This window comes from Salmo salar, chromosome ssa18, assembly GCF_905237065.1.
Source record: "Salmo salar chromosome ssa18, Ssal_v3.1, whole genome shotgun sequence".
NCBI lineage: Eukaryota > Metazoa > Chordata > Actinopteri > Salmoniformes > Salmonidae > Salmo > Salmo salar.
Window position 1 is genome coordinate 16,095,640 of NC_059459.1, and position 18,375 is coordinate 16,114,014.

Consider the following 18,375-nt stretch of genomic DNA (forward strand, 5'->3'; position numbering starts at 1 on the left):
CCATGCTGAACCATATGAGGTGATGGTGGCAGATGACTGATATGACAAGGGGCCTCAGGATCTCATCAAGGTATCTCTGCATTCAAATTTCCATTGATAAAATGCCTGTGTTCGTTGTCCGCCGCTTATGCCTGCCCACACCATAACCCCAACGCCATCATGGGGCACTCCGGTCAACACATGCGGTCCACCCTCTGCCCGGTACAGTTGAAACGGATTAATCCGTGTCTCAGTTACGACGCCGAACTGCAGTCAGGCCAAGACCCTGGTGAGGACTTTTTGTCTTCTAATGCCTTAAAGTAGTCTAAAGTAACTGAATGTAATCAGATTGGTAGTTTGGGTAATCTGTTACATTAATGATTACACATGACAGGTAACTAACGGATTACGTAAAGTAACCTAACCAACCCCAGCCTTAATGCAATTACCAGTACAGCTCTAGCTGATACCCAATAGGTCTGACCTGCTATTCCATTTTATGACAGGACCTTATGGTTAACCATCAAAAAGGATGAGACAAAACAAGGTCAATAAGTTTAATAAAATCATTGGATGCAGTAATGCAAAAATCAGGTGTTACTCAATGAGGATGGAATCATGACTCTTGCTGCGGAATATTCCTAATTAAAATGTTTGAGTTGAGAATATAAACACTACTCTTTCTAGAATTCTTTCACCCGTAGCATGAGTTCAGCTGACGTTTAATACTGACGTAGATGTAACTAACAGCCCCTCTACCTTGTTTCAGAGGCCCCCTGAATCTCCAATCAACCCTAGGTACATCTGTAGTAGATTGGATAAGTGTAGGTCTATTCGATATGGCCAATCAGAGGGCAAGATGGAACTATTATCATTCCAGACCTACATGGAGAGTATAAGGGTCAATTTGTGATTCAGCACCAATGTAAGCAAGTTTCCAATCCCCATCATGGTTTGGCTATGTGATACACCAATTGGCTTTCTCTCCCTCAGTGGTAGCTACTTTAAAGTGACATATTTGAGAGGCTTTCAAACGCAATGACTAAGGGTGTGACCCGGTTCTTGAGGTCAATCGCCATCTTAAAATAAGCTATTTTGTCTTTCTCACAGATTAAGCTACTTACGTCATTGCAAATGTTAAGGACACAATTGGAAATAATCAAGACTTAGAATCTAGTGGAATTGTAACATTAATCATACAGTACATGGAACAAAGGACAGACTTAAGAGTTACTCTTATCTATATTTGGTTTCAATTAATTTGGCCTTTGATTGGGTTTCCATAAGAGACTCAGCATAGTGATTGTTGAAAGACTCATTGTCTAAAAACAAAATTTGCTATAACATTCATTAGATTTTTCACCTGCATTTTGAGTTTTTATAAAAGGAGAACCCTCAATAAGTCCTGACAATTTGGTGTTTGGGGCATACATAAGCTATAGGCTAGTCCTTTTGTATTTCCACCATCTGACAAGATATGTACCCAGCATCTGCATTACAGTAATTTACACATTTAAGGCCACATTCTTTCCATAAAAGCACAAACAAAACAAGTGACAATGTTTGATCTAATGCCATTCTTTCTCCCCATTGTGTCAAACTAAATGTAAAATTGGAGCAATAACTGATTCAGACAATCAGCTATTGAACAGAGGTGTTGGCAAGCACAATACAAAAAAAATGGCACCCAGATCTAAAATAAGCTCAACTTTAGCCAATATGTTCATTCTACACACACTGTCATATGGTAAGTGTAGTAGTCTACAAGAAAAGGACAGAACTCCATATTTTACAAGTGAAATGAGAACATTACATTTCTAGCATGGAATTTGCAACCCGCCTCAGTAGACACATAAGAGAAGTGATAAGCTAGGCTTCTCACTCCCCCAAAGCAGCAAAAAAACTCAGTGTGTTTAGGTGGCCTGATCTAACTGGTGCAAGAGTATCCTCCACCCTTTCCAATAAAAACATTCAATAAGATATGGTTGTATATTGCTACACAACTTCTTTCAAAGAGATTAAATAAAACTGATCATAAAATAACTATAAAAACAGGATCTCAAACATTCAACACATTAAATTCTTCATATAAATTAATAATACAAATTTGTGACTAGAAAAATATTCAGACTTGCCATCATTCCTATTACAGCTTTCTAAAATGACCACAACTGCAATAAATGGGCTTTTCAGGAAAAACAAATAGGAGAAATGACAATCTTGTGTAATAAGGACTAACTGGAATGCAAGCAGTAATGGTTGAAATTGTAATTCTGATAGAGAGGAATATACAACCATGTTCCATCACCCCTTTCAGTTGTTCCTGAGGGGGAAAACAACATACATGTCTCACATACTGTCCACCGACATTCTCTACAAATATGTATTAATATGCAAAAGCTGTTAAGTCTTGGTGGTTAATTGGGGCTGGTGTCAATTTACTTCAGAGTTTTTTTGTTAGAGTACAAGAGAGGGAGGGGAAGGATTTACTCCAGCTTGACATCTCCCTTTAGCCTCCTCTTCACACGAGAGTAGGGGCATAGCTGGTCGTCCATAATGAAGTCATACAGGACCTTCACCCATGAGGTGTACTGGGGCAGGTCATCGTAGTACTCCGATGCGATTTTCTTCACCTAGGTGAAGGGAGAAAACAAACAGTTTGCTATAAGTATCTTCACCATAAAGCTGCAATATGTCACTTTTTGGGTCGACTAGACCAAATCCACATAAATTGAGTCCTAGAGCTGTCATTCTCAATGAAAGCAAGTTTGAGAAGGTAAATTTGTTCTGTCTGTGCTATTTCTATGCTGCCCATTCTTAAGTTTGGGCAGCATAGAAATAGCAGCACAGAAATTAGCACAGAAATTAAGCAAACTATTAGAATTTTATCAACAAGGAAATGGGGGAGCAATTTATGCATATTGCATCGTCAGGTGTTTCTCTAAGTTCCAATCAAACAAAACAAAATTGCAGCGTCCTGAATCAGATAAGAATAGTCAATGCAACAGTTTTCCCCACAAACCAACGTATAGGCTAGACGTTCTTTGTGCAATGGCAATCCTTTAAATCATTTACATCTCCAAACACAGAATGTGCAATGAAAGAGAGCTAGAGGTTAAAGTCTCCCTGGGTCTGGTGAAGTCAAATGCTTTTCTGCTGAGCCTAGACATTGGAACAGTCTGCCTAAACATATTTGGAGGAATATGGTTGTTTTACAGATGTTCTTATATTTTTATTACCCTTTTATTTTTTTATTACTTAACATGTTTCATCATGACAAGCACTTCTGGCTGCAAATGTAAGCTGTATACAAATACAAGTTAATTACTAAGCACTTCATTACTGTAAAGGAGCTATGGAACCGTCACTAAGACAACTACAACTTCTGCTCCTGTCCCCAAATACCAATTGTTTATTTAACAGTTAGAATTCTAAAATTGGTTCGATAACATGTCTTTCCTCTCCATAGAGCCCCAATGATTTCAACACCTATACCGTACCAGAGGTAGCCTACGTCCTGGGATGCTGGGGAAGTCGTGGTGCTCGTTGTGGTAGCCCACGTTGAAGGTGAGCAGGTTGAGGGAGCCATAGTATGAGTACGTCTCATGGCCCTTGAGGAACATGTAGTGCTCAGCGATGAAGTGTCCAGAAATGGGGTGCAAGCCCATTCCCAGCAAGGAACCTGCCATCATGTAGACCACAGGCTTGGCTCCACACAGCCAGTAGAGGGCCACATTGAAGGACAGCTGCACGGCCACGTTGGCCACCTCCAGCCTGGTGATGGGCTTGGGGTTGATGCAGAGAGGGCGGATTGCATAGAACAGAGGCTGAAGGATGATCCAGACAAACTTACGGAAGCGTGTGCAGAAGAACCAGCCCTCAAATTCAGTGGGGATGTCCACGTCCACGCCATCTCCTCCCAGGTAGCGGTGGTGGTCCAGGTGGTAGCGCTTAAAGGAGGCAGAATACGGCAGCCCAATGGGCAGGTTGGCAAACATGGCGAACCAGCGGTTCCACATGGCCCTGTTGTTGCCAAACGCTGTGTTGTGGGAGATCTCATGGATGGCCAGGGTCATGGAGTGGTTGATACAGCTGCCAAAGGCATAAGTCCAGAACAAGACCCATTTCCAGTCTAGGTCTTTGACCAGATAGAATGCTAAAAACTGGATGAGTACCATCATGCAAACAATCCACTTCAGCCTGGGATCAGGCCCCATTAGGGTCTTTATTTCTGGGTACTTTGCTGTTAGAGAAGAGAAAGAATACCATTTTGGTTAATTTATTTTGAAAACTTAGCCTACTTATCTGACAAAGCACTAATAAAAAATAAAAAAAACACTGATACACAACTCCTTTCGTCATGTCATTCTAATTCATAACTTTAAATTGTTACAATCATAATATAAAGACTATCAGCCATTTCCTACAATTTGTAACCGTTTGCAAGCCCTCAAGCCCTAGAGTTTTGCATTGTTGCTACTTCTGTCAAATGGCCCCTTAAAAAGCTCAGTCAGGACAGGCCCAAACTGTCAACCACAAACACCATTGATAAAAAAAAGTGCCTGCAGGAATAGTCTGGCAATTGCCATTCAAAACAGCACTAAATTATACTGGTATCTTATTTGACTGTCAGCCACAGCAGGACGAGAGGCCACAATGATTCATGTACTTTTAAAGAATACGAGCAATGCAAATAAGCTTACCAAATCCACCCTCCATTTGCAAATAAATCAGTCTGGATGTCACAATTTACATTTTGTAACAATGTCATGTCACCTTGAGAACTTACCTTAAATCTCTCCTGACTAAAAAGTAACCTAATGTGCACAAAGGGTGGTTTCAGATTAGGCCTAGGTCCACTAGGGCCCAGCCAATGGGTGACAAAAATCAAAGAAGATGGTTTGGCCTAAAGCATGATCAAAGTTATCACACAGTATAAAAATGATGAAATGCCTCTGCTAGTATCAAAGTCTTGTAAGTCACTGTAGGCCTAGCGTAATTATTGCCAACTACATTAAGCGGGCTAATTGGCCTTCAAATGACATGGGCCCGAAAAACATTTCATATTCATGAGAACAAACCATACAGGAGGTCAAGACTGGGACATGGGTGGAAGGTTGATGCAGGCCTATCAGGTTGTACCACCTAACTAGAATTTCACCAATATGGGTTAAGGTAAGCAACACCAACATTTAAAAAAAACGGTGACATCCTTATTACCACCTTGATTTCTCAGCCGATGGAGAATGAGTGAAATGTGGAACTTACCACCCTCTCTTCCAAACCAGTTGTACGGGGCCTCCCGAGTGGCGCAGCGGTCTAAGGCACTACATCGCAGTGCTAGAGGCATCACTACAGACTCGGTTCGATCCCAGGCTGTATCACAGCCTGCCTTGATCGGGAGTCCCATAGGGCGGCGCATAATTGGCCCAGCGTCGTCTGGGTTAGGGAAGGGTTTGGCCGGGGGGTGCTTTACTTGGGCTCATCGCGCTCTTGCGACTCCTTGTGGCGGGCCGGGCGCCTGGAGGCTGACCTCGGTCGTCAGTTGAATGGTGTTTCCTCCGACACATTGGTGCGGCTGGCTTGCAGGTTCAGCGGGCTGGTGTTGGCGGGTCATGTTTCGTGGGATGCATGACTCGACCTTCGCCTCCCGAGCCCATTGGGGAGGTGCAGCAATGAGACAAGATCGAAATTGGGGAGAAATAATAAAATAAAATAAAAACTTGTTTTGGACACAAACATGGGGGTGTACAAAGGAATAGGAAAACCTTTATCAGGTAGGTGGAACAGTCAATTGTAACAATGCACATGGTGATATAGCCTGATCTACTCACAATTGCTGGGTCCCATACAACATTACCAGCTTGTAGTGGTCTACCGTAATTTCCGGACTATTAAGCGCACCTGAATATAAGCCGCACCCACTGAATTAAAAAAAATATAAATATTTTTTACATAAATAAGCCGCACATGTCTATAAGCCGCAGGTGCCTACCGGTACATTGAAACAAATTAACTTTACACAGGCTTTAACGAAACACAGCTTGTAACAAAAAATTAGCAGTAAGCTTTAGTTGTCTTTTTTGCACTGAATCAATTCCTCACGCTGCCGTTTCCAACGTATTATCATCGACTCCCTTGCAGCAGCTCTATTTCCTTTTCCAACAGCCAGATCAAATCGCCTTCAACTTGAAAGCGGCATCATATGCATTTCGCCGTGTCTTTGCCATGATGAGGGTGACAAAATGACTACCGTAATCAGAATGATGGGAAGTTTGAGAGCGCTCGATTTAATCTAAACAGTAAACAAAAAAGTTGTTTGACCTTAACCCGTTCGGCAATTTCATTGGTCTAATGAAAGCTTCATGCCGCCAAAAAAACTGAGCACGTCACAGAACGTGTTTTTTTGTAGAAAAAAAAATTTGAAAGTGGGAAAAATCCATATTAGCCGCGTCATTGTTTAAGCCGCGAGGTTCAAAGCCTGGGAAAAAAGTTGCGGCTTATAGTCCGGAATTTACGGTACTTTAAATGTTTGTTTAAGTGTTTGTAGCACCTGCAGTGTACAGAAGTTGATTATTTTGTGTGTGTAGGCCTATATTAAAATCACAGGGATTTATTAAACTAGGCTATAAGCTAGAAAGTGAAAACCAGGCCATGCTGACCTTGAGTTTACTGTGTTACTTGTAATGGATGTGTGGACAGACTGTTTAGCCTGCTACTCACTGACTGCTTCTTGACTAATGACCATTCACCTTTCTAACCATGGGAGTGGGTGGTTTATCAAGGCACTGTTATAACCAAATCATACTCAACAATTGAAGTTACATTGTTGGCTTTCTGTCCTATCACAGTGTAACACACTTTGGTTAGTTTCATCAGTGCTACTGAAATAAGGATGATAAAGGCTGACAGAGGAAAAACATTTAATCAGGTGGAAGGTGGCTAGCTGTCAATAGTCCAGCACTCCCATCCAATTGCACAACTTATGACTTTGTGGAGTGATCAGACATCACTCCAAAAAAATCGAACTATTGATTTGGAGTAATTATTATAAAGTCGGCTTAATTAATTTCACAGACAAAGAGCCCACTTTTTATAGTGTATTTTGTTTTGTCGACATTTGGGAAGTTCACCGACAAATGTGCTGTTTCCATCAGGCCAGTTGTGAAATTTTTTCTATCTAACGTACATCCCTCGCATGAAAAGTTTGGATGAAAACCTGGTTAGTGACAAAGGAATCTTATCCTGTCTGAATAATTTGTAAGCTATGGGAGTACAGTCGTGGCCAAAAGTTGTGAGAATGACACAAATATTAATTTCCACAAAGTTTGCTGCTTCAGTGTCTTTAGATATTTTTGTCAGATGTTACTATGGCGTACTGAAGTATAATTACAAGCATTTCATAAGTGTCAAAGGCTTTTATTGACAATTACATGAAGTTGATGCAAAGAGTCAATATTTGCAGTGTTGACCCTTCTTTTTCAAGACCTCTGCAATCCGCCCTGGCATGCTGTCAATTAACTTCTGGGCCACATCCTGACTGATGGCAGCCAATTCTTGCATATGCTTGGAGTTTGTCCGAATTTGTGGGTTTTTGTTTGTCCACCCGCCTCTTGAGGATTGACCACATGTTCTCAATGGGATTAAGGTCTGGGGAGTTTCCTGGCCATGGACCCAAAATATCGATGTTTTGTTCCCCGAGCCACTTAGTGATCACTTTTGCCTTATGGCAAGGTGCTCCATCATGCTGGAAAAGGCATTGTTCTTAACCAAACTGTTCCTGGATAGTTGGGAGAAGTTGCTTTTGGAGGATGTGTTGGTAACATTCTTTATTCATGGCTGTGCTCTTAGGCAAAATTGTGAGTGAGCCCACTCCCTTGGCTGAGAAGCAACCCATCACATGAATGGTCTCAGGATGCTTTACTGTTGGCATGACACAGGACTGATGGTAGTGCTCACCTTGTCTTCTCCGGACAAGCTTTTTTCCGGATGCCCCAAACAAATCGGAAAGGGGATTCAGAAAAAATGACTTTACCCCAGTACTCAGCAGTAAAATCCCTGTACCTTTTGCAGAATATCAGTCTGTCCCTGATGTTTTTCCTGGAGAGAAGTGGCTTCTTTGCTGCCCTTCTTGACACCAGGTCATCCTCCAAAAGTCTTCACCTCACTGTGCGTGCAGATGCACTCACACCTGCCTGCTGCCATTCCTGAGCAAGCTCTGTACTGGTGGTGCCCCGATCCCGCAGCTGAATCAACTTTAGGAGACGGTCCTGGCGCTTGCTGGACTTTCTTGGGCGCCCTGAAGCCTTCTTCACAACAATTGAACCGCTCTCCTTGAAGTTCTTGTTGATCTGATAAATGGTTGATTTAGGTGCAATCTTACTGGCAGCAATATCCATGCCTGTGAAGCCCTTTTTGTGCAAAGCAATGATGACAGCACGTGTTTCCTTGCAGGTAACAATGGTTGACAGAGGAAGAACAATGATTCCAAGCACCACCCTCCTTTTGAAGCTTCCAGTCTGTTATTCAAACTCAAATTAGCATGACAGTGATCTCCAGCCTTGTCCTCGTCAACACTCACCTGTGTTAACGAGAGAATCACTGACATGTAAGCTGGTCCTTTTGTGGCAGGGCTGAAATGCAGTGGAAATGTTTTTTGGGGGATTCAGTTCATTTGCATGGCAAAGAGGGACTTTGCAATTAATTGCAATTCATCTAATCACTCTTCATAACATTCTGGAGTATATGCAAATTGCCATCATACAAACTGAGGCAGCAGACTTTGTGAAAATTAATATTTGTGCCATTCTCAAAACATTTGGCCACGACTGTACAGCAGCACCAGGAGGCACAGAGGGACACTGCTAGTTACTACCGTCGAGACGGGGTGGATACTGGCTAGTATTGCAGTCTGGTGATGTATTTTAGGTTTTATCAGTGTTGTTGTCCCCTATATTAACTGCAATCATTATGGCGTCGCCTTCTCAGTAGGTAATACAACAATAAAAACCTAAGCACTCTTGAAATATGAATAAAAGCACAGTATGATTTCCTAGACGTGAAAATGAAACTGTTTCCCAGCACTGGCAGAAATAGCCCTAAGGTAAATATTTTGTGAAGGTGGCTCTGCATTGTCTTGGAGACTCCTCAGATTTCTCACACATTCTCTCTCCCCGGAGGAATTGTGAATTCCCAGACCTGGTCAGGTGAACAGGTAAAGCCGACTTTATAATAATTACTCCAGAAGTGAAAACGAAACTCGGTTTCCCGGGAACTGTCAGAAATAGCCCTATGGTAAATATTTTGCAAAGGTGGCTCTGTTTTGTCTTGGAGACTACTCAGATTTCTCACACATTCTCTCTCCCCAGAGGAATTGTGAATTCCCAAGAAGTGGTCAGGTGAACAGGTTAGCGAGAAATAGTGGTGTAAATTGTTATGCGCAAATATTTATATAATAACCATCATATTGAAGTAAACTTCAGGGTCACGCGATATGTTGTGTGGTCCTTCCACTACGTCTTGGGAAAGCATGCAGTTTATTAGGTTACAGATGAAATAAGTTATGAACTTCACAGGGTGGGGAAAGTGCATGGTGTTCAATCTAAGATTTACAACTTGTGCTAAATCAGAATATTATACTGAATCGAATCCAACGGTCTGAAAATCTGTTCAGTTTCTTATTACACTGAACAAAAATAGAAACGCAACATGTAAAGTGTTGATCCAAGAAATGTTTCATACACACAAAAAGCTTATTTCTCTCAAATTGTGCACAAATGTGTTTACATCCCTGTTAGTGAGCATTTCTCCTTTGCCAAGATAATTCATCCACCTGACAGATGTGGCATATCAAGAAGCTGATTAAACAGCATGATCATTACACAGATGCTCTGTGGACTGATGTATTTGCGTAGCTCCAGCTTCCAGTCCAGCCCCTCCGCTTGTGCAATGCGAATCCATTTCATGAGACGCAATTTGCAGCTCCACTTCCTCATTTGCCTTTGCCCATTTTGGCGTCGTTTACACCTGCTGTATCCCGTTTTCCTGGCAGAAGTTGTGGGACTGAGATGACATGTACTTTGGGACACAATCAGATCGGATTGTTATTGGTAGACCATGACGACTGAAAATATTGAGTTTGGAGTAGTGTCCGGTTAGTAGTGGACACAATAGGACAGTGGAGACGTCCTGCCACAGCCAGTCAGGTAGTGCTGTGGGTCTCAGCGGTTCTGGCACTTCTGGTCGTGCTACAATCTGGCAAGAATGACATGACGTGTCACTCTGCAGCCTTGTCCATGCCCAGCCACCATACTTTACTCCTGAGACGTTGTTTTGTGCCTACAATGCCCAAATGTCCCTGGTGAGCTAAAGCTAGAGCCCTCACATGAAGTGCATGTGACAAAACAATTGCACATTTTAGCAAAATGGTCCATCGTTACATTTCTTGCAGGCCTGCCCACATGCTGGACAACTAGGGTCCTTTGCAAAATGAGCTGCATGTCCACAACGATAGCACACTTTGTGTCTTTTCCATCTGCATTCTGTCTCTGCCCCCTTTTGTGATATTTCCCCCCCTTTTTCAAAAACACAATACACAGTCTCATTATCCTTCGCAGCCGTACTCACATGCATGGCGGCCATTTGTATTTCAATTTTCACATTGTGCGGCTAGATTGAGTGACGTCACTGTTAGCCCAGGGCCCTCCTCCAATAGCTTACGGTGCACATATTCTGATTTACACTTACTCAGTATGGCATCTCTAATCCGACTGTCCTTATCGCCAGCAAAGTCAGTCTTTAGCTGCTTGTCTAAGAGGAGTAACAAATGACTAAACTCTCTCACTAGTTTGTCAGTTGATAAAATGCCTGTCTCACGAACGCCGTGTATACCTGTAGCACGAAGTATGCATTCAACACAGCCACAGCCCTGATGTAGTCCTTTAGGTGTCTGCGAGTGTGTTGAAAATGTCCTGCACATCTGTCCCAGCATGATGTAGAACAGGGATGGGCAACTAGCCCTCTGACTCTTGAAAGTTAGAATAGCAGAATACACAAGGTGCAATTTAAAAATGTGGTTGTGTATCAGCAATCTCTCTTGTTATGTCAGTCACTGATAGTGGGTGAATTAGCCCATGTCAGCTAAAAATGTTTTGATTGCTGTTCGTTTTGAGGCGGTATGGACCCACGAGCAACTACGGCCCCTCATTAATTCAGATTTTTTGTGGCCTCCACCCCCATCAAAGTTGCCCATCCCTGATGTAGAAGCAAAGCTCTCCTCCGTTGTTTTGTAACCGCATTCATGTCACCGGATAGTATTAATATTTTACCATCCGCAAACAGTTCAAACGCCATCAACCACCTGATCCAGCGTGGTCCACTGTAGTGATGGGAAGTTTTGACAGAGATTTACATGGTTATCAAAACATCCCGCCAGGGTAAGCCTACACGAAACAGACATTATTTGAAGTGTTTCTAAAATCCCCTATGGGAAAAATGAATGGTGGGAAAATGACTGGAACCATTTCCTTGTTTGACCACTAGGTTTTATGGGTATTTTGACTCATAATGTGATACTCAATGCCCAGAGCATGCAGGATCCTCTACCGGCGACCAATGAACTGAAAACTTGAAAGAGTCATGATTCTGGAGCTGTCATTTTGTGACTGATGCTTGTAAACGTGTTGATTTGCTAGGCATACAAATAAGATTATTTCTTGATGCATTTGAAACGAGGTCTAGGTGTGGCCGCAACCGGACTAGATCGCGCACGACTCTTGGCGGAATGCATTGCGACTGCCGTGAGGGTGATAAGCACAATATCGTTTGAACTGTATCCCCTCCCAAACGATTTGTGTACGTTTTGGTTCTACAATGCTGTGCCCATTATAACAATTCAATTAATAGTGTTCATTCTTACAATAAATTATCAGTTCTAAACATATTGTTCTCCTCTATGCTGCCTGCAGCGTGATCTACTTTCTTTTGTGCATATATAACAGACAGTTGTTGGTCGGGGCATGTCTCACTGGAGCCGCGAAGGGTGCAATTGCGACCCGCAATTTGGGTGTTCCTGCATGTGGGCATTCCTGCATCTGCAGGAACCCCTCCTTGTACTTCAAGGCGGGTGAGCTCCAGTACAGTAGGTGGCATTAATGCACAATAACGGTGGATGCCAGCCGCCAATAAGCCCCACAGAAGAAGCGGTGACAACGGTAGCTAGCTAGCTGTACACCGGTAAATAGTGCCTTTTGCCCCCGCCTGTCGGGCTCACTTTTCCTGCAGGTCTGTTAACAACGGCAGGTGTCTGGCAGGCAGGAGCGAAGGACACTGTGTGCTACCTTAGCTGGCTAGTCCTAAGTAGAACTCCGGTACACAGCAGGCGGGAGGCAGGGGCGAGACCGAATAATGCTAGCACACAGTGACGTGAACTATCAAACTAGCTACAGTGGTTCCTCCTTTAAAAGTTGCGTCATACTGCGGCACACCTTGCGTGCTGCTGCAGCATTCTGTGGCACGTCATTTAATTCTCAGCCATTTTTTCCTGTTACTGCAAGTTATTGCTAGTTTGACCACCAGATGGTATCTTTGAGAAGCATTTGATAGTCTTCCATATTGCAGACATGCGGGAGACCGGGGTTCAATCCCCCAACGGGGAGGAAGGAGTAGGCTGTCCTTGTAAATAATAATTTGTTCTTAACTGATTCCATGTGTGTTATTTCATAGTTGTGATGTCTTCACTATTATTCTACAATGTAGAAAATAGTAATAATATAGAACAATCCTGGAATGAGTAGGTGTGTGCAAACTTTTGACTGGTACTTGCTTAATTAATATTATGGTGTTTCTATTCCATGAAAAACACAAAACCCTTGGTTAAATTCAGACCGTTTCGCTCCCGGAGCACACATTGGACATTCGGGCCGAGGCAGTCAAGCTAACGTTAGCTAGCTTGCTATCTACTTCCAGACACAAATGAGACCACTGACCATTTTACTTGCCCTAGCAGAGCTGGTTAGACAGTTTGTGTTAACCTCTCTGGGGTATGTGGGTATCCCTGCGGGACACACTGCCAACAGCCAGTGAAATAGCAGGGAGACAAATTCAAAACAACAAAAATCTCATCATTCAAATTTCTCAAACATACAACCATTATATCCCATTTTAAAGATACACTTCTCGTTAATCCAAACACATTGTCCAATTTCAAAAAGGCTTTACGGCGAAAGCATAACATTAGATTATGTTATGACAGCACCTAAACAAGAAAAACCACACAGCCATTTTCCAAGCAAGGAGAGGCGTCACAAAGACCAGAAATACAGCTAAAATGAATCACTAACCTTTGATGATCTTCATCAGATGGCACTCGTAGGACTTCATGTTACACAATACATGTATGTTTTGCTCGGTAAAGTTCATATTTATATCCAAAAACCCCATTTTACATTGGCGTGTAATGTTCAGAAATGTTTTGCCTCCCAAAACTTCCAGTGAATGAGCACATCAATTTACAGAAATACTCATCATAAACGTTGATAAAATATTAAACTGTTTTTCAAAGAATTATAGATACACTTCTCCTTAATGCAACCGCTGTATCAGATTTCAAAAAAACTTTACAGCGAAAGCACACTTTGCAATAATCTGAGTACAGCGTTCAGACACGAAACCAAACCCGCCATTTTGTGGAGTCAACAAAACTCAGAAATAATATTATAAATATTGACTTACCTTTGATGATCATCAGAATGCACTCCAGGTCCCCAATAAATGTTTGTTTTGTTCGATAAAGTCCATCAATTATGTCCAAATACCTCCTTTTTGTTCACGCGTTCAGTCCACTACTCCAAATGCAGGAAGCGTGCGCAAAATGTCACGACGAAAAGTAAAAAGTTCTATTTACGTTCGTAGAAATATGTCAAACGATGTATAGCATCAATCTTTAGGACGTTTTTAACACAAATCTTCAGTAATATTCCAACCGGACAATTCCAATGTCTTCAGAAAAGAAAAGGAATACAGCTAACTCTCACGTGAGCGCACGCCTCTGAGCTCATGTCATTTTCTCACTCATCAACTTCCAGGCCCTCTTGTTCGCTCCATATTCACAGTAAAAGCATGAAACAACGTTCTAAAGACTGTTGACATCTAGTGGAAGCCTTAGGAAGTGCAAAATGAACCCTACGTCACTGTATACTGTATAGGCAATCACTTAAAACTACAAACCTCAGGTTTTTGCCTGCCATTTAAGTTCTGTTATTCTCATAGACATCATTCAAACAGTTTTAGAAACTTCAGAGTGTTTTCTATCCAAATCTACTGATAATATGCATATCCTACCTTCTGAGCCTGAGTAGCAGGCAGTTTAATTTTGGCACGCCTTTCATCCGGACGTCAAAATACTTCCCCCTACCCTAGAGAAGTTAACCAAAGCGTTGGTGACTAACTGCGCTGCTGGAAACAATTTAATTATGCTTTTTTGCCGACGTTTACTGACACCGGCCATATTCAGCGCTCGTAAATGAATTAATCATTATCATAAAGAGGAGTTACTATGTGTGTGACATAAGGATGAAACCTGTACAAAAAGTGTTTGCCAAGGCTGGAAAGGGAGTTGCTTCATGAACCAGCTCGGCTTCTGTTACTTTGTAATAAAGTCTGTTAGAACTCACAAGCTCCAGTATTTGAGAAATATTATTGACTGAATATTTCCACGACACCATCAGGTCAAAAGGAAAGACTGATATTAACGAGTCACTCAGAAAAAACTAAAATAGTAGTTAAAGAACGAATCGTTAGCGAAGCAGTCAAACTTTGGCGAGGTGCTTTCCATCTCAGATGTAACTATTATTTTCAAACATTATCCTCATCACCATTTTCCAATCCTAAACTTTCAATTTGTGCTGAATTAGGATATCACACACGTCAGTGTTTCCACTGAAAAAATTGTTATGTCTTGAGTTTCATAAAGGCCTGGTTACTTATGTATCTTTGCAAAATGTTCTAACCCTGTTTTCGCTTTGTCATTATGGAGTATTGTGTGTAAATGAGGGAGAAAAAAACAATTTAATCAATTTTAGAATAAGACTAACATAAAATGTGGAAAAAGTCAAAGGGACTGAATACTTTCCGAATGCACTGTACTTGAGTCACTGTTCGTTCAGATAGGAGAGAAGGGCCATTGCTTGTTGCGCACTGCAACATCACCCACCTTTGAAACTATTTAACCATAAACATAATTGTCATCATTGTCATTTTATTGGACATGTTCCGACCATAGGAATGTTAAGGTGATAATTTTATAAACACGTCCTCATACGCCATTGAAACCAGCATCTCTCTCATGTTCTCAACTTTCTTTCATTATCCAGCAGCCAAAGACACAATCCTAGTCATATTAACAACCCATGTTTGTTGATGCGTCATTAGAGCCTCTCCCTTTCTAAAGGATATTTTAATCTCTGTCATAATATGAAACCACTTGCAAGGACGCCGTCTACCGGTCGCCCCTCGCTAGCTAGTACACACTGGGGTAGTGTACTTCGCCCCTGCCTCCCACCCACTGTGTACCGGAGAAAACCGTTCTTGACAGGCGGGAAACCAGTGCCCGACCAGTGGGAGCGAAGGACGCTCTACCCCGGTGTGTACTAGCTATAGCTAGCTAATGTTGTCCCCCCCCTCTTCTTGAGGGGTTTATCAGCGGTTGGCATCCAATGTTATGGTGCATTACGGCCATCTACTGTACTGGAGCGCCTCCGCCTATGTACTGGAGTCATACCTTTAAAATGGACGATATAGGTATAAAGAGGGGTTCCTGTAGAATCGTTTTACATAATAATTGGCCTGGCTAGCTAGCTAGATGACGAATAGTGTTGGTAACAACAGCAAGGTTGCAATTAGATCAGATGCTATCCAACTCCCCTCTCACTGCCTGACGAGGTAACTAGCCAGCCACCCATACGAAAAATGTATGCACGCATGACTAAGTCGCTTTCGATAACTGTCTGTTAAATGGCATATATTTATATTATTTAGCTAGCTATCTATTATCATTAGTTAGCTAATTATATATTCATCCGTGGCTGCAGTGAGCAACTGCTAGTTACATAGCATATCTGAAAGGGGATTATAGTTAGTTAGCTAGCCAACTTCAGCTAGTTAGCAGCCAGCTTTGATGAAAGACAAGAGGAACATTTATAGCTAACAAGCTAAATAATTAATGACCAGCAATACAAACTGACAAGCTAATGCTAGCTTCTATTGCGGTCTAGGAGGAGAAAGGAAAATACTCACCCAAAATGTCTTTCCTCCTGTCTGCGTGTGGCTGATCTGTATAAACCCATTCGTAATCCTCACGAGGGACACGGTTCCCCATCTTTCTTTGGTGTAAGTAACAGGTAATGAATCTCAAAACATTTATATTACTAGCTAAAAGTATCAAATTGACTCCAACTTCTCGGTTACCTAACGGACTCAATCCACCCTGCCTGGTGTCAACGCAGGATCTGATTGAAATAGAGTTCGCCTACCCCGATCTGCGTCGCAAACAAACGTTTGGGATGCTGATTCGCTGATTCTCTCACATAGTGCGCTCAGAGCACACGTTGGTATCCCACTTCTGACACCATGTCTTGTTTTGTACGCTTTGTACAAAATAATAAAACGCAGAACTACAGGATGTTTCTTAACATAACTCTTTATTAACTAGCTACCACTACATGTTAGCCTATCTCCAACCACGATCAACTGACCATGACCTAACCATTACATTTACATTACATTTAAGTCATTTAGCAGACGCTCTTATCCAGAGCGACTTACAAATTGGTGCATTCACCTTATGATATCCAGTGGAACAACCACTTTACAATAGTGCATCTAAATCTTTTAAGGGGGGGGGGTTAGAAGGATTACTTTATCCTATCCTAGGTATTCTTTAAAGAGGTGGGGTTTCAGGTGTCTCCGGAAGGTGGTGATTGACTCTGCTGTCCTGGCGTCGTGAGGGAGCTTGTTCCACCATTGGGGTGCCAGAGGAGCGAACAGTTTTGACTGGGCTGAGCGGGAACTGTGCTTCCTCAGAGGTAGGGGGGCCAGCAGGCCAGAGGTGGATGAACGCAGTGCCCTTGTTTGGGTGTAGGGCCTGATCAGAGCCTGAAGGTATGGAGGTGCCGTTCCCTTCACAGCTCCGTAGGCAATCACCATGGTCTTGTAGCGGATGCGAGCATCAACTGGAAGCCAGTGGAGAGAGCGGAGGAGCGGGGTGACGTGAGAGAACTTGGGAAGGTTGAACACCAGACGGGCTGCGGCGTTCTGGATGAGTTGTAGGGGTTTAATGGCACAGGCAGGGAGCCCAGCCAACAGCGAGTTGCAGTAATCCAGACGGGAGATGACAAGTGCCTGGATTAGGACCTGTGCCGCTTCCTGTGTGAGGCAGGGTCGTACTCTGCGAATGTTGTAGAGCATGAACCTACAGGATCGGGTCACCGCCTTGATGTTAGTGGAGAACGACAGGGTGTTGTCCAGGATCACGCCAAGGTTCTTAGCACTCTGGGAGGAGGATACAAGGGAGTTGTCAACCATGATGGCGAGATCATGGAACGGGCAGTCCTTCCCCGGGAGGAAGAGCAGCTCCGTCTTGCCGAGGTTCAGCTTGAGGTGGTGATCCGTCATCCACACTGATATGTCTAACAGACATGCAGAGATGCGATTCGCCGCCTGGTTATCAGCAGGGGGAAAGGAGAAGATTAATTGTGTGTCGTCTGCATAGCAATGATAGGAGAGACCATGTGAGGATATGACAGAGCCAAGTGACTTGGTGTATAGCGAGAATAGGAGAGGGCCTAGAACAGAGCCCTGGGGGACACCAGTGGTGAGAGCGCATGGTGCGGAGACAGATTCTCGCCACGCCACCTGGTAGGAGCGACCTGTCAGGTAGGACGCAATCCAAGCGTGGGCCGCGCCGGAGATGCCCAACTCGGAGAGGGTGGAGAGGAGGATCTGATGGTTCACAGTATCAAAGGCAGCAGATAGGTCTAGAAGGATGAGAGCAGAGGAGAGAGAGTTAGCTTTAGCAGTGCGGAGAGCCTCCGTGACACAGAGAAGAGCAGTCTCAGTTGAATGCCCAGTCTTGAAACCTGACTGATTAGGATCAAGAAGGTCATTCTGAGAGAGATAGCAGGAGAGCTGGCCAAGGACGGCACGTTCAAGAGTTTTGGAGAGAAAAGAAAGAAGGGATACTGGTCTGTAGTTGTTGACATCGGACATCTAACCGTCTGGGTGGTCTTAACCAATCACCGCACAGTATGATACGGCGGTAAAATGCATCCAATTATAATTCAGTATGTATTCACATATGAATATTACAGTTGGAAGCTCTGGTGGATGAGTAGGGTTGAT

General features: G+C 42.9%; 1 protein-coding gene across 2 annotated transcripts; it reads right to left on the bottom strand.

The window, feature by feature from the left end:
* Positions 1–522: 522 nt before the first annotated feature.
* On the bottom strand, positions 523–16,637 carry LOC106576957 (sphingolipid delta(4)-desaturase DES1). 2 transcript variants are annotated; one of them, XM_014154530.2, is made up of 3 exons: positions 16,273–16,637; positions 3,480–4,222; positions 523–2,612 (listed from the first exon to the last, which is right to left on the bottom strand). In XM_014154530.2, the coding sequence occupies exons 1-3, from the start codon at positions 16,352–16,354 to the stop codon at positions 2,466–2,468; spliced, it is 972 nt and encodes a 323-aa protein (XP_014010005.2). In that variant the 5' UTR covers positions 16,355–16,637; the 3' UTR covers positions 523–2,465. The 2 variants fall into 2 exon arrangements, with proteins under 2 accessions (XP_014010005.2, XP_045556731.1); XM_045700775.1 differs by lacking the exon at positions 16,273–16,637 and adding an exon at positions 14,320–14,422.
* Positions 16,638–18,375: the final 1,738 nt, after the last annotated feature.